This window comes from Oryzias latipes, chromosome 8, assembly GCF_053564925.1.
Source record: "Oryzias latipes strain Hd-rR chromosome 8, Olatipes_Hd-rR_3.1".
NCBI lineage: Eukaryota > Metazoa > Chordata > Actinopteri > Beloniformes > Adrianichthyidae > Oryzias > Oryzias latipes.
In genome coordinates, this window is record NC_136244.1 from 24,205,508 (window position 1) to 24,219,085 (window position 13,578).

Here is a 13,578-nt window from a genome sequence, read left to right on the forward strand (position 1 = left end):
AGTGAAACTGAGTGAAAACTGTTTCTTTTATATATTTTTTTTCATTTGAGATTAATATTCACAAAATGTGGCACAAAAATTAAGACAAGCACATCTTTAGTATACATATAAATGTAAGTACCTCATTTCTGAATGTCTTTAAATATTCATTTCACCATCCTACTGAATGTGGTGATAATCTAAATGGATAAATACTTTTCATATTTTGACCAACAGACAAGGAAAGCTTTGGCTTCAAGGTTGTATTTAATTTATTTACAGGGAAAACTTTTTTTATTCTTGTTTTCTCCTTCAGGATTTCAACCAAAACCGCTTAATCATTGAAGCAACTCTACCTGCTTGTCAACAAAGATTCATCACTCACCTTTTTTATGCATCATCCATGTGTAAAGTTCTAGTTTAATGAGCATCTTCTGTATTCTAGTGTAACAGTACCTTGAATAACAGTGAAACTGCCGTGATGCTGATGAGCAATCCAAGAAACTGAAATTCACAATACTATGAAGTGACATCTCACAAAAACAAAAACACCAATAAAACAACAGCTTTGTAACGCTGAGCTCTACAACATTCCAAAGTTGGGCATATAGGTGTGGCAAAGTTAGTCTTCTCGACTGGATGTTTGAGAGAAAAGTGTGCTTAAGGTAACTAGGCACCAAATGTGATCACATCTGCCATTTGGTGAGTCATATTGGAAGGGTTTTGTATCCAAGTAGGCTAGTCTTGTTAATTAGCTTACTGGTGGATTTCATCGATGCTCCTCTCCCCTTCAGATGCAATGTACACAATCTGTTTTCCTTTTTTATTCATTTTTATGTAGTGCTTAAAGGGCCTATGCTATGCAAAATCACCTTTTTTGTTTTAGCTTTTAAGTTACCGGTAGTTATGTTAATTCCTCACAAACAACAACCCCAAAGCAGTAGTTTTAGTCCTGTCGCGCATCTCTCAACGTTCTTTCAAAAACCTGCCCCTCCTGATCCATGAAAACCAGTGGATGCTCACATTGTGACATCACAAAGTGAGGAACAGCCCCTTCCAGGAAGAGTCTGCGCAGCCAGCCCCACCCTCAGGCTAACACACACCGCCACTTTCTCTGCGGCGCTAGCCGTGGCCATCAAAATGCTTTCCTCTTATTTGCACAACATGCACACCGATCTTTCCAAAAGTTCGGATGTTGTTAGTTTTTGTGGCAGACACACTGCCAACTCTAGGATGATGTCATGAAATGGGCGGCACCCACAGGGAGCGAAAGGCGGGGCCTCCGAGATCGAGTCGTCTTACCTCGTGGTAGGAAATTTAGCGTCATGCATGACTTGTATTTCATTAAAATATTGTTCCTTAGTGTGCCAAAAGTAATATATTATCATTTATATGGAAATGGTTTATTCTGAAAGACTTCAGAAAGGCACGATATAGGCACACGTTACAGGAGAATACGTCTGTAATTCCATGGAGGACCGTTCATAAAGCCAATGGAAAAACAGGAATTAATAAATTAATAATGTGTTAATATTGCATTCAGCTCAAGTAAAAAATAAAAAAAAAACACAAACTGGTGAATGCTTAGTGTAAACAAACTTACTGAGTTTTAGTTATGAATTCAACTATCTAAGTACAATCTACTTCCAAAGTTCATAAAGTAGCACATTTTGTTTATTTATTTATATAAAGTAGCAAATATATATTTTTCTTGCTAAATGTTTTGGGGGGCGGGGCTTGTGTTATCGCGTCTGTCCAATATGACGGTTCAAACGGTATAAAAAGGCGTGTTAAGTGTTCCTGTGTTTGAGCCCTCCGCGCTTCCGTACCTGCTGGTTGTTCACTTTATTCGTCTCGTGTGAGCGCGGCAGCATGTCTGAGGACCGGCGAGACCTCGTCTACCTGATCACCGGGGGCTGTGGGTTCCTGGGCAAACACCTGCTGAGGCTTTTGCTGGAGAAGGAGGACCGGATCACGGAGATCCGTGTGTTTGACAAGCGGATCGACGCCACTTTGAACGGAGCCGGTACCGGTAAGATGAGATATCTGCTTAACAGCTTATTGTTTTTAAATAGACTTTTAAAAAAAAGAAGAACAAGAAAAAAAGCAACAACTTAACGTTAACTGCGATGATGTTTAAATAAAAACACAGCAGAAAACTTTATTTTTATTATATGTTTATAAAATAAATTTAGTAAAATTTATGTTAATAGAAACCGCTTCTCTTTATGCAATAGAAAAAACTTTTCTGCAGCAGTAAAAGAAAGAAACAAACCGTTTTGAACATATAATCCTAAGTATTATCCTTAAGATTATAAAGTTTTTGGATGTAGTTTACTCGTTTTTTGCATTTTTCTAACAGAATTATTTCAGTTGTAATTAAAACAGACAGTAGTGTAAATACTTGTTGCCATTTTTCCCTCTATAGTCTGTTTCTTTTCATATATTTATATTTTATATATAAACTTGGACTACTTTCCTCTGTGACCCTAAGCATGGTTGGAAACCCACAATCACCTTTGTCCAGACTTTATTTATTTATGTGTCTTCTGATTGGATATAAGACCGCTCTTGAGAACTTCTGTGTTCCGTCCTGACCTTTAGGGTCGACGTTTTTGTTCCTCCTGGAGGAAAACGTGCCCCACATTTTGTGGAGCAGAGAGCTCTCACTGTGAGACGAGACAGACGGATCATCTAACAGCAACAGGAAACCTCGGTGTCCCTGTTGGGCTCAGGGATGCACCGTTTTTATGGCACTTTCTAGCCTCTTTATCTGCTGGGATGCAAACTTTTAGAGGAGTGTGAGACCTGAAAGGTTCAATTGTTTTTCCTGTCTGTCAGGTCCATATCAGCTTTTTTCAAGGACGAGCTTTGACAGCAAAGATAAACCAGACGCTCAGTCATTTCAAAACTGATAACAAGACTTAATACTATTGGCTCGCTGAGAAAAAAGGGTCACAGTGTGGGGCTGATTAGTGTTATTGCCTCACAAGTTTTTGGGTGTATTGCCAAAAATCAGAGCTGTAATCGCCCTCATTTGTCAAGTTTCTCTCTTTTACCCATAAATGGATCCCCCATCAATGACCATCCGTCCACAGGAAGTTGGATGAGCCTTTTTTCCTCTCCGTGTAAAACGATCATTTCCACTTTTGCATCACACGCGGTAACACACGGTTTTGAATGAACGCCTTCCTGTTTCTCCCTCCCCAGAGAAGACAAAGGTGTCTGTCATCCAGGGCGATATCACAGACTACAGCTGCGTGCTGGACGCCACCAGGGGCGTGGACGTGGTCATCCACACCGCCAGCTTGGTGGATGTGTGGTATAAAGTCCCGGAAAGCGTCATCTACTCTGTCAACGTGACAGGTGAGCCCTTCAGAGAGGAAACGGGGTGGATAGGAAATCCGCGTGGGCGTAAACTTTTATGGGAAAACAAAAAAGGAACTTATCGGAAACGTCTTTTTATTGTAAAAGTGAAAATAAAACTTTAGGAATAGTTTCTGGGTTTATTTTTTAAAACTTTATTCAGCCTCACACCATATAGGCTTTTTCTTTTCCATTTTCCTCTTGAAAACCCATCACTTAAGGCTTTGTGCTACTAATATTTAGATCTATTTTCACATTAAACCTGATTTAATCTCTGAATTGTTATAAAAAAGCACCACTGGAATTAGCTTCATGCTTTTTTTCTCTACAGTTCACTGCTGCCAATTGATTTTAATAAACAATAAAACGACTGACTGTGACAATACCTGAAGGCATCACTATTTTTTTTAGTTTTTTTTTAGTTTCTCACTCCTGTATTCAGTCATTTTAATAGAAACAGATGCTCTTAACGTAACACTGTCCTATAGCTTAGTGGAACAGCTGAGGGTTTAAAAGCTGACGCCACCAGAGGAATCTGCTGCCGTCGCTGCTGCACATTCATGACTCTGTCCACAAATCCCACCATGCAGGCAGCTGTGTTGTCTGCAGCCGCACGTCAATAATCAAACCCAAACAAACACCTAGTCAGTACTTTGACCAAGCAGACGGTGCATGTCCAAGAAAAACACTGGAGCCCAGTTGTTTGCTCTCAAAAACCCCTCTTTGGTTCTGTCAGTTCACTAACTGGATTCATTCAAGTTGGCTACGTTTTTTTTCTTTGGAAACCAGCCTGGGGGTATATTAGGTAATACGTTTAATTCAATTAATTTATGCATTTGTTCTTGGGGCAACAATGATGGACACATGGTGTTCTCTAAAGTTTTCATAAAAAAAACCTCTGACCTTATGTAAGCTGCCTTTTCACCCATTTCCAAATAAAAACAGAGTAATGCGGACCTTCTGCTACTCAGACTGAATAGCAGAATAACTCGGATCCGGCCTTTGATAAACAGGTAAATTATTCAGATTGACAAAAAAGTTCAAGCTGTTCTTTCTTTTTTTTACTTTTAACGAAAAGTTCCACCAGATCATCTTTTGATTTATCCCCGAAGCATTCCAGGTAATAAAATAAAAAAACATGTCATTTTCTGGGTCATTGTTTCTGCTCAGCAGCAGAAATTCATCAGAAATTCACCTGCAAATTGTGGGCGGGACTGTTGGCACAGAGCAACCCTGTTCCCTTTCCCCTTCCCTGTTGCTCAGAGCTCTCTGTTGACACGCTTTCCCACCAGCTTACAGCCCCTCACACCACCAGTCTACTTTTACTGGTGCAACAAAGACGCACATGGATCTATTTGTCTGCGTCAGAATGGAGCGGAGCATCACAAATTACCTCTTTATATAATAATATTCTGTCGTCTGCTCCTGTTTTTTTTTTAACAATTTGAATGAAGAAATACTCTGAAATGCGATTTTGAGCCTTATTTTCTTTATGTTTGTCCTCCATCATCCATCAAAATGCCACAAAAGCATGTTTAAAAACACCATTTTCATGGGAGTGGGTCTTTAAGCTGTTTTCTGCAGAACTGAGGTTATCTAGGGATTTATTTTAAATAAAAAAAAAAGTATACTTGGCCAAAAAATGTCTGTTCCAGTTAGATTCTTCCTCCTCCTTCCTTTAGAGAGGGTTTCTTTATCTTTAACACCCTGCGGCAACAAGTTTTGCATCTTCAGCCTTGAATTTCATCAGAAACACCTGAGAAAGCCGTTCGTTTCTGATAAAGTTCTCAGATCTTCCTCCTTAACTGAACAAAATTCTTTCCAGTTGTTGACTATTTCCTGTTGGTAATGGAGGCCAGACTTTACACTGGTACCCTAAATTGAAAGATGGATCCATTTTTGCTTTGAAGTTAATTATATAGTGGTTTATTGCTTCCACACTTAATTAAAGCGTCAAGTGTCTATAATTATAATGCATGGGGTTATAATCATGGGTGACTATTTTACACTGTCGTGTGCTTTGGGATAAACTCCTGTTGCGTGGCTGAAGTCTTCCCAGCAGGTTGGCTTGAAGCCATCTTCTTTGTGTTGTCAGGAACGGAGAACGTGGTCAAGGCGTGTGTGGCGTGTGGCACTCAGTACCTGCTCTACACCAGCAGCATGGAGGTGATCGGGCCAAATGCAAATGGAGACCATTTCAAAAGGTACATTTGAGAGGTTTTATTTATTTCTTCGTTCGTCCCACAGCTGCATGTATTATTGATTTGGTCCTTCATTGGAATTTCCTTTGTTCCTTTTGTTTCCGGACGGCATTCCTCGTCTGTTCTTGTCTCGGATGCATCATAAATTTAAAACCTTTCCTGTCCGCCCGCTGCTGTAACGTTCCTTCTTTGATTAATGTGATTTGACACGGCTGCTGTCATGAATTTTCCATAGCTTCTATATTAAACAAGTCCTCCTAGTCTCGTCTTGCGTGTTGCTGCGTGTTTGTTACTATTTCAAAGCCGGATTGTTCTGCATGACACAGAGCGATTTTAGTGTTTAACTGTTGTCAGTTAACACAAGAACTTCACTTTGTGTTGTAGGAAGTGACTTTAGGATTTCTCCTTTTTTTGTGCACATTCACACTCAGCTGAGCTGTGAACGCCGTAGAAGCTTCACAGGTTCAGGTCACACTGATGATGCGGCGGCTTCAGGTCATTGAATCGTTCAGAGGTTCATGTGCTGAAGTTCAAACGGTGCCCACATACGTTTTTTTTTTTTTTTTACATTAATGTTAGATAAAGTGCGAGGAGAATTCCTTTCTCATGACCAGTTCCTGGCCTCTGTTCAGACTTTGATGGGACATCTGGATTTATCCTTTCTGTCTCTGGTTTTGGATCTTTGTGTTTGGAATAGGGGTGTTTTTACTCCTTTGAGATGAATCGGAACATTTCAATGGAAAAGCCTGAATACTTGGCAGCCTTGTGGTGTAAAAAATGGAAAAAGGATTTCAAGCTTTTTTGCTGCAGGTTTTCCTTTCACGTTTGTGCAGATAAAATGTGGTCGTAATAAATGTGTTTACCTAACTCCAGAGGCATTACAAAAATGATCTGTTTTGTTGATTTTATTGATGTTGAGTCATTTCATACGGCTGACCTGCGCTGTTTGACATGAAGCAGAGTTATGCAACAGGACAGGAAGAATCTTTCCCCAGGAACTGCAGAGGCTTATCCAGACTTTGGCCCCATGTGTGCCGCATTTACAGTGCATGGTTCAAGTGATCCAATTCCAATATTTTATTTATGTTTTTTTTCCTCTCATGTGGCACAGATCGGATGTGACCGGTGAACGCGTAAGCAGGGAAAAACCGCATGGATTCCGATTTTCTCTGATCGGAATCAGGCCTCACTCATATGTGGAAATGAATCGGATCCGAATCGGATAGGTGGATATGCGTTTGCCATGTAAGCAGACAAATCGGATATTCCCCGGTAAATGCGAGTCGTACGTCAGTGACGTCAACTCAGGACACCACCAACTGAGATCACATGACTTATTAAGGTGCTTTTGTGCGCTGATGTTGCTGTTCGAGGACAGCTGCAGCCCCATCAGCGTGTTGCCTTTCAGCCTCAGGCTTCAGACCGTAATCGGAAACCACTGTTATTTCCGATCCAGTCCCGGTCGGGACGCAAACGGTAACTAATGAAGCGGGACACCGTTGCTCTGGAACAGGCTAGAAGCCGTTTATTTCTTTGCTTGGATCAAACTGTTGGTGCAGCACAACGTCTGCAAACACTTCCTCATTCAGAACTCAGAGAGAGCGCATACGCCGGCCGAGCAGCCCCCCTTTTTCCTCGCCTGCGCATCCCCTCTCCTGCCTCATCCAGGAGCGCCCAAGGCAACGCCTCCTTCAGCCGCTGCGTTGCCTCCATGACAACCGCAGTCACACAAAAGAAACACAACAAAAAGGGGGGGGGGGTAAACGTTTGCCGTCTTTTGGGTCGTCAAACAAAATCGGATATAGTCAGAAAATCGGATTTGGGCATCAAGACCTGCAGTGTAAATGCAGCCTTTGTGTATCTTTGTGTGTAGTTTGCATTCAGATTTTGCACGCAAGAATAATTGTTTTCATGTTGAAAAATCTATTTTTTAATCTTTTCTTAAAATGACATAGCTGTTTTGAAAGCCTTATCTCTAAACTGCAGTTCATAACACGTTCAACGTACTATGGAAAAGGCAACTTCTTCCTTCTTTCTTTTTTTTTTAAATATTTCATGTGTTTTTTTGTTTTCTTTTTCTGCAGAGGCAATGAAGACACACCCTACCCCGTGAAGCACACCATGGCATACCCAAAGAGCAAAGCAAAGGCAGAGAAAATAGTTCTGGAAGCAAATGGCATAAAGGTATGGAAGAAACCTTCACTTATTTGATATGTTTATGTGTTAAATCATCTTTTGGTCTATTTCTTATCCAGTTGTCTTTTAATTACGAATGAGCCATTTTTAGCAATTATGTCGTTTTCTAGGACATAGTTTCTGCAGAGCAGAACCACGCCCCCCTTCCCTTCCCCTCCCCTTTGCTGAGAGCTCTCTGTTTACATGCTCTCCTGCAAGCAGAGCAGGGAGCTTTTAGGCCGCCCAGCGTATTTTCTACCGTTTGTTTTTCCGACGGCGTACTTTCATCCGTTCCTGCTTCATTTACATAAAGACGAACCCAAAAAAGCTCATTTAATCTTAATTTTCTGTACATATGTCCTTCATTGTTAAAAGAAATGCCCCCAAAAATGTGATTTTTCATCAGAGTGAGTCTTTAAAACTTAAGCAGAAGTGAGCACAAGAAGGAGCAACGGTCTAAAAGTTGGTTTTTAAATCTTTGGATCCAAATGAAGGAGAATGTGGTTTGGATTTCCCCCCCCCAAAAAACCATTCTTTGTTGGAGCAATAAGGAGGATGTTCTGGTGTGCGGTTAGACGGCAGCAATGCATTCCTTCCTGACTGGCTCCTCTGGGCGGCGGCGCCTGTCCTATTTTACAAAAACAACAGATTCCACCTTTGGCACATTTTCCTCTGTACATTTCAGTGAAATTCTTGACATTCTTTGGTGGTTTTTTTTATCTTTTATTTGTTTAGGTGAAGGGTGAGAAGAGTCTGTACACGTGCTCTCTGAGGCCGACGGGGATCTACGGCGAGGGTCACGAGCTGATTCGGGACTTCCACGCCCAGGCTGTTCAAAGAGGAGGCCTGGTGATCGGAGGCATTCCCAATCACATCGAGCACGGGCGGGTCTATGCAGGTAACATCCCCGCTTCCAACAGCCTGGACGATGGATCTCACATTTTAGCTTCCTGATCCAAAAACTTGGACCGTGTGAGGAAACGTGTGTGCAGGAATCCGTGTTCCACCGTGAAGGCTGAACTCTGCCTGACATGCTCAGAACACTACTGCATTTGACAGGAAGTAGCGATGCCCATACATGATGCACTGCACGCCGTTTCCAGTCCAAACCCACACTTTTCAGAGAAGCCACGTTCCGCTGACTACAAACCTGAAACTGCGGTGACGGTGACAGTCACACAACAGGCAGTTGGCACGTGGGTCATTTCAAAACCAAAAAAAGCCTTTAACCTCAACAGATTGGGGCGGGGGAAATACCAGCCATGTTACCGCCGGCTGACTAATGCTTCAGCTAAGAAGGAACTCGGGAAGAAGCCAGAAAACTGGTACTTCGGATGGTTGGAGACCTTTGTAACTGTTTCACAGTTCATGCTCTTCAGTGGGAATCATCGTTTTCTTAGAAAACTTTCACATAGATGGACATTTGGGTTGCTACACTCTTAATTTCTGCATTTCCTTTTGCATCATGCTTCTTTTCAAAACATCCTCTGAACAATGACGTACTATCAGCGTGAAAGCCGCGGTACCAGGATGTGCGGGAAATGTCGCTTTGACTGTAATCACTCAGAAACTCTAACGTGGGATGTTTTAAAAAAAATGTTAAGGTTTGCTGCAGAAGTCCAGGAAGGAGGTTTGTAAATACGCTCTCTGGTTTGTCTGCTTGCAGGAAATGTGGCGTGGATGCACGTCCTCGCAGCTCGAGCGCTGATGGAGCGCCCCCATAAGGTGGGCGGGGAGGCGTTCTTCTGCTACGACGACTCTCCGTACAAGAGCTACGAGGATTTCAACATGATGCTGCTCTCCGCCTTCAGCTTCAGGAAGAGCCGCTTGCCGGCGGTCGTGCTGTGGTTCCTGGCCATGTTCAACGATTTCCTCCGCTGGATTCTGAGTCCGTTGTACAACTTCACCCCTTTACTGAACAGCTACACCCTGGCCGTGGCCAGCACCACCTTCACGGTTCAAACGGACAAGGCGGAGAGGTTTTTCCAGTACAAGCCCCTCTACGACTGGGATCAGTGTCTGGCTCGGACGCAGAAATGGCTCAGCACTTTTCCTTCCAAGAGCGTCAAACATTCCTAGCGGATGCCAGACGTTTGTGTCAATGTGCAATCAAACACTCAGATTATGGATCACGTCATTGAAACGAAATCGTAAATGCTGCTAATAACAATATAGTATTGGCAAACGTTTATACCTTATCTTTGTATTAACAATTGTACATAAACTAAAGTGTCAGTACTTTAATTTCACATCAGCACTCTTAAGCTATGTATATAATTGATGACAATTGTAAACATTTAACTTGCATTTATTATGGTAATTAGTTGTATTTATGTTGAATTCTGTGCAGAAAGTGCCAACTCCCAAGGGAAAAGAAAAAAGCAATAAGATTGAACTTTAGTAATAAAGATTGTTATATTTCAGTTCTTTCTTGATCAGTTTGATCCATTCATTCTACTTCAATGAAGCTAAATTGCCTTCATTGTATAATAAAGTGGCTCAGCAGATGGAGGGATCCCCATACAAAGAGAGGAAAACCCGCATGTAACTAAGGATTAGTGATAAACTTCCAGCAGAACCAGATTCCTATCAGCTGTTGAGCTCTGACAGTAAAGAGACAAACACGGGGGAAAAAAAAAAAAAGAGGAACAAGAAAGGTTATACCTGCAGCAAAGAGACAGCAGGAAACTGATCCAAAAAATCCCTGCAACAAATAAATGTTTCCAGGAAGCAGATGAGCAGGAAGACGTTGATAATTTTAAAGAATTGTGCATAAAGAATGAGATGAAGATGGACAAACTGTGTTGAATTGATGTGAATTGTGTGAAAACTTAAATTATGCTTCCTGTTCTAAAATCTTCACCATGAAAATAATTTGTTCCCTTTCAGGTGAACGACTGACTGTAAGTGGTTTCATTTACAGTCAGTCGTTCACCATGACCACATTGGAAACCTTCATCACAAAGAGACGGGAACAGAGTCCCAGAACTTGTTTATATCCTCCGTGGTAAGTCCACATTCTTTGGGGGTTTCCTTTTGTTTACACGACTTGTGGAAACTTGCAGTCACGATTCGTCTGGTTGAGAAGATGATCTTAGAGGGTGTTTCCTTCTGCTGAGCAGTGCAACGTGTCGGGTTTGTTTGGGAGTCCCGTTGAGGTTTGGTGTTTCCATAGCAACCACTTGGACCTGCTTCTAAGTCAGGTCAAGAAAAAATAAAAGCTCCTAAAGCACAATGCTGGTACATTTGTCATATTAAAATCTACATTGAGTATTGATGGTTTTTAGTGCTTCAGATATTTTCAGAAATGAAAAGGAACATGTATGTTTGCGGTTCTGAAGTCTGACAAGCAGCACACGCCAAAGGAGAGCCAAACATGTGAGTCATTGGGTGGGTCATTGTAAAGTCACAGAACCCCCCCCAAAAAAAAGCAAATTGTGGAAAATATGTTACTATGAAGTAAAAGTTTGAACATTGGTTGTAGTGAGAGAGTCGGATAGCAGGTTTGAATCAATGTATGAAAAATGTTTAATTAAAGTAAGTTTGAATCCATAAAGCAGGAGAAAAAGTTTATATATTTATTATTAATATAGATTTTTTTGGATGACAGTAAATGTAAAAGTGACTTCATTCAGAGCATTTCATTAAGAGACGGCGCCATCCAGTGATTGACTGAAACAACTCATAAGACCGTTATAACCCTTGTGCTATCCTAGGCACTTTAACGTTGGGAGTTGGGTCATCTAGACCCCACAAGACAATGCTCTGAACCTTTTTTCTTCAATGATTTGTGATCTTCAATGATTTCCATGGATTACATGAATTCCTCTCCACCTTTATCCTCCTTTGTCATGGTAGTATTAACACGTCAACGGTCATCTTGACCCCATAGAATAGCGCAAGTGTAAAATCAGATTTGCTAATTATTCTAAAATATTACATTAGAAAAAAGTTGTAATTTACAATTTAGGAAAACACTTATTCAATGTATATTGTTTGTTTGATTATTTCTGTTTTTATAAGGCAATAATGTGAATGGAGACAGCATTTATTTTTACATTGGTGAAAAAATATAGATTTTATAATGCAGGTAACAGTTTCAGAACAATAAAAAAAAGTTTCCACCATATATTTAACTTTTAGCATTGAATTATGCTTACTTTATTTCTTGTAAGCATAAGGGATGTTACTCATGCAGACTCACTTTTTTTAAGCAAACTCCAGGTGAGTCATTAAAAAACTTCCTGATTCAGGAATCAGCTTCATGGCAAATCCAGCTTTAGAGTTTATCCCCTTAGACATTTTTGTCAATTAAGAAAAACATGAAACTAAACGTGCACCTTCTGTCAATACAGAATAAACATCTAAAAACAGCTTCTGCTCTACAAGAAGTGGAAACAACCAGCCCTGATCGGTGCTCTGCCGCCCTCTTGTGGCCAACTTGACTTATAACATTCCAAGGTTTCAGTGGTTAAAGATCTCCTCAGAAAAAGCACCGAAATCAAAACTAGATCATTACACAATGAAGAGCAACAGAGCAAGAGAGAGATGATTTTACCCAAACTTAGGAATTTTAAGTCTTCTCAGTGTGTGAGAAACCTGGGCGTTCTTTTTGACTCTGAGCTGAATTTTATCCCTCACATCAGAAACATTGTGAAAATAGGATTTTATCATCTCAAAAACATTGCCAGAGTCCGCCCGTTCCTCTCTCTTGCCAGCACAGAGATGCTAATGCATGCTTTTATTTTTAGTCGTTTAGATTACTGTAATGCCCTGCTCTCTGGTTTACCCAAAAAGTCGATCTCAAATCTAAAACTTCTACAGAACTCAGCGGCACGAGTTCTGACGAGAACCAGAGGGCGGGAACACATTACACCGGTTTTAAAATCGCTGCATTGGCTCCCTGTGCGTTTCAGGATTGATTTTAAAGTTCTTTTAATGGTTTATAAATGTTTTTATGGTCTTGGGCCCTCTTATTTAAATGATATTATTTTAAAATACGAACCCTCGCGGACCCTGAGGTCCTCTGGCACTGGCCTCTTAGTTGTCCCTAGGGTAAGGACCAAGACACATGGTGAGGCTTCATTCTGCCATCACGGTCCTCGCCTGTGGAACGGCCTGCCGGAGAACCTCAGGGCCGCAGAGACTGTAGAGGTTTTTAAGAAGAGGCTCAAGACCCACCTTTTTAGTCTGGCTTTTATATGACTTTGATCATTCCTTATGTCTTTTATTATTCATCTATTTATTAATTGAGGTATTTATTTACATATTTATTTGTTTATTTATTTATTTATCTATTTATTTATTTTCTTGTAAGGACTATGTAGAAAATGTATGTTTTAATATCTTATTCTTTATTATGTTACAGCTTTATCCTTAGTGTGAAGTGAACTTATTTTGAACTATCCAGATTTATGGTCGTGTGACATTCCTTTTTGCTTTATGGTTGCAGCATCCTGTGAAGACATAGGATGTTCTTTGTGCAAACTTAGGTGTTTTTCTTAGGTGCCATAAATATGCCATGGGCGATATCTGTACCATCTGGGTTGAAGATTCTTCCCCTGGGAAAGTGTGAAGATTCGTGTTCTCATGTGGAGGTTGAAGCTGACCTTTGCTCTGGATACCGGTAAAAGGAACCTTGAGTTGTCCAGGAATGATTTACTCTGACCAGATGGGGACTCTCTTGATCATCGGACTGTGTGCGCCGGTGAAATGGGCCCCCGAGAGGCGGAGCGGATCCGAAGCTGGCAATCGTCAGCTATTGGCCAGAGGAAGCAGGCGGGCTATCAGCTGATGAATCAGAGCGACCAGGGGCGGAGGACCAGCGACCATGATCTTTCCGGAAGGCGGAGATTCA

At 41.1% G+C, this 13,578-nt stretch overlaps 1 protein-coding gene across 1 annotated transcript; it reads left to right on the forward strand.

Moving 5' to 3' along the window:
- The first annotated feature begins 1,777 nt into the window (after positions 1-1,777).
- On the forward strand, positions 1,778-10,144 carry LOC101172816 (3 beta-hydroxysteroid dehydrogenase type 7). Its single transcript, XM_023957370.2, has 6 exons — positions 1,778-2,011; positions 3,190-3,345; positions 5,441-5,549; positions 7,631-7,730; positions 8,457-8,619; positions 9,388-10,144. Exons 1-6 carry the CDS (start codon positions 1,852-1,854, stop codon positions 9,798-9,800), a joined length of 1,101 nt encoding a protein of 366 aa, XP_023813138.1. The 5' UTR covers positions 1,778-1,851; the 3' UTR covers positions 9,801-10,144.
- The last annotated feature ends 3,434 nt before the right edge of the window (positions 10,145-13,578 follow it).

What these genes read in the sequence shown, in the direction of transcription:
- LOC101172816 (XM_023957370.2), top strand. Translation starts at nt 1,852, where the DNA reads ATGTCTGAGGACCGGCGAGACCTCGTCTACCTGATCACCGGGGGCTGT. An exon ending in AATGGAGACCATTTCAAAAG is followed by an intron (nt 5,550 to 7,630) that starts GTACATTTGAGA and finishes CTTTTTCTGCAG; the next exon opens with AGGCAATGAAGACACACCCT. An exon ending in GCACGGGCGGGTCTATGCAG is followed by an intron (nt 8,620 to 9,387) that starts GTAACATCCCCG and finishes GTCTGCTTGCAG; the next exon opens with GAAATGTGGCGTGGATGCAC.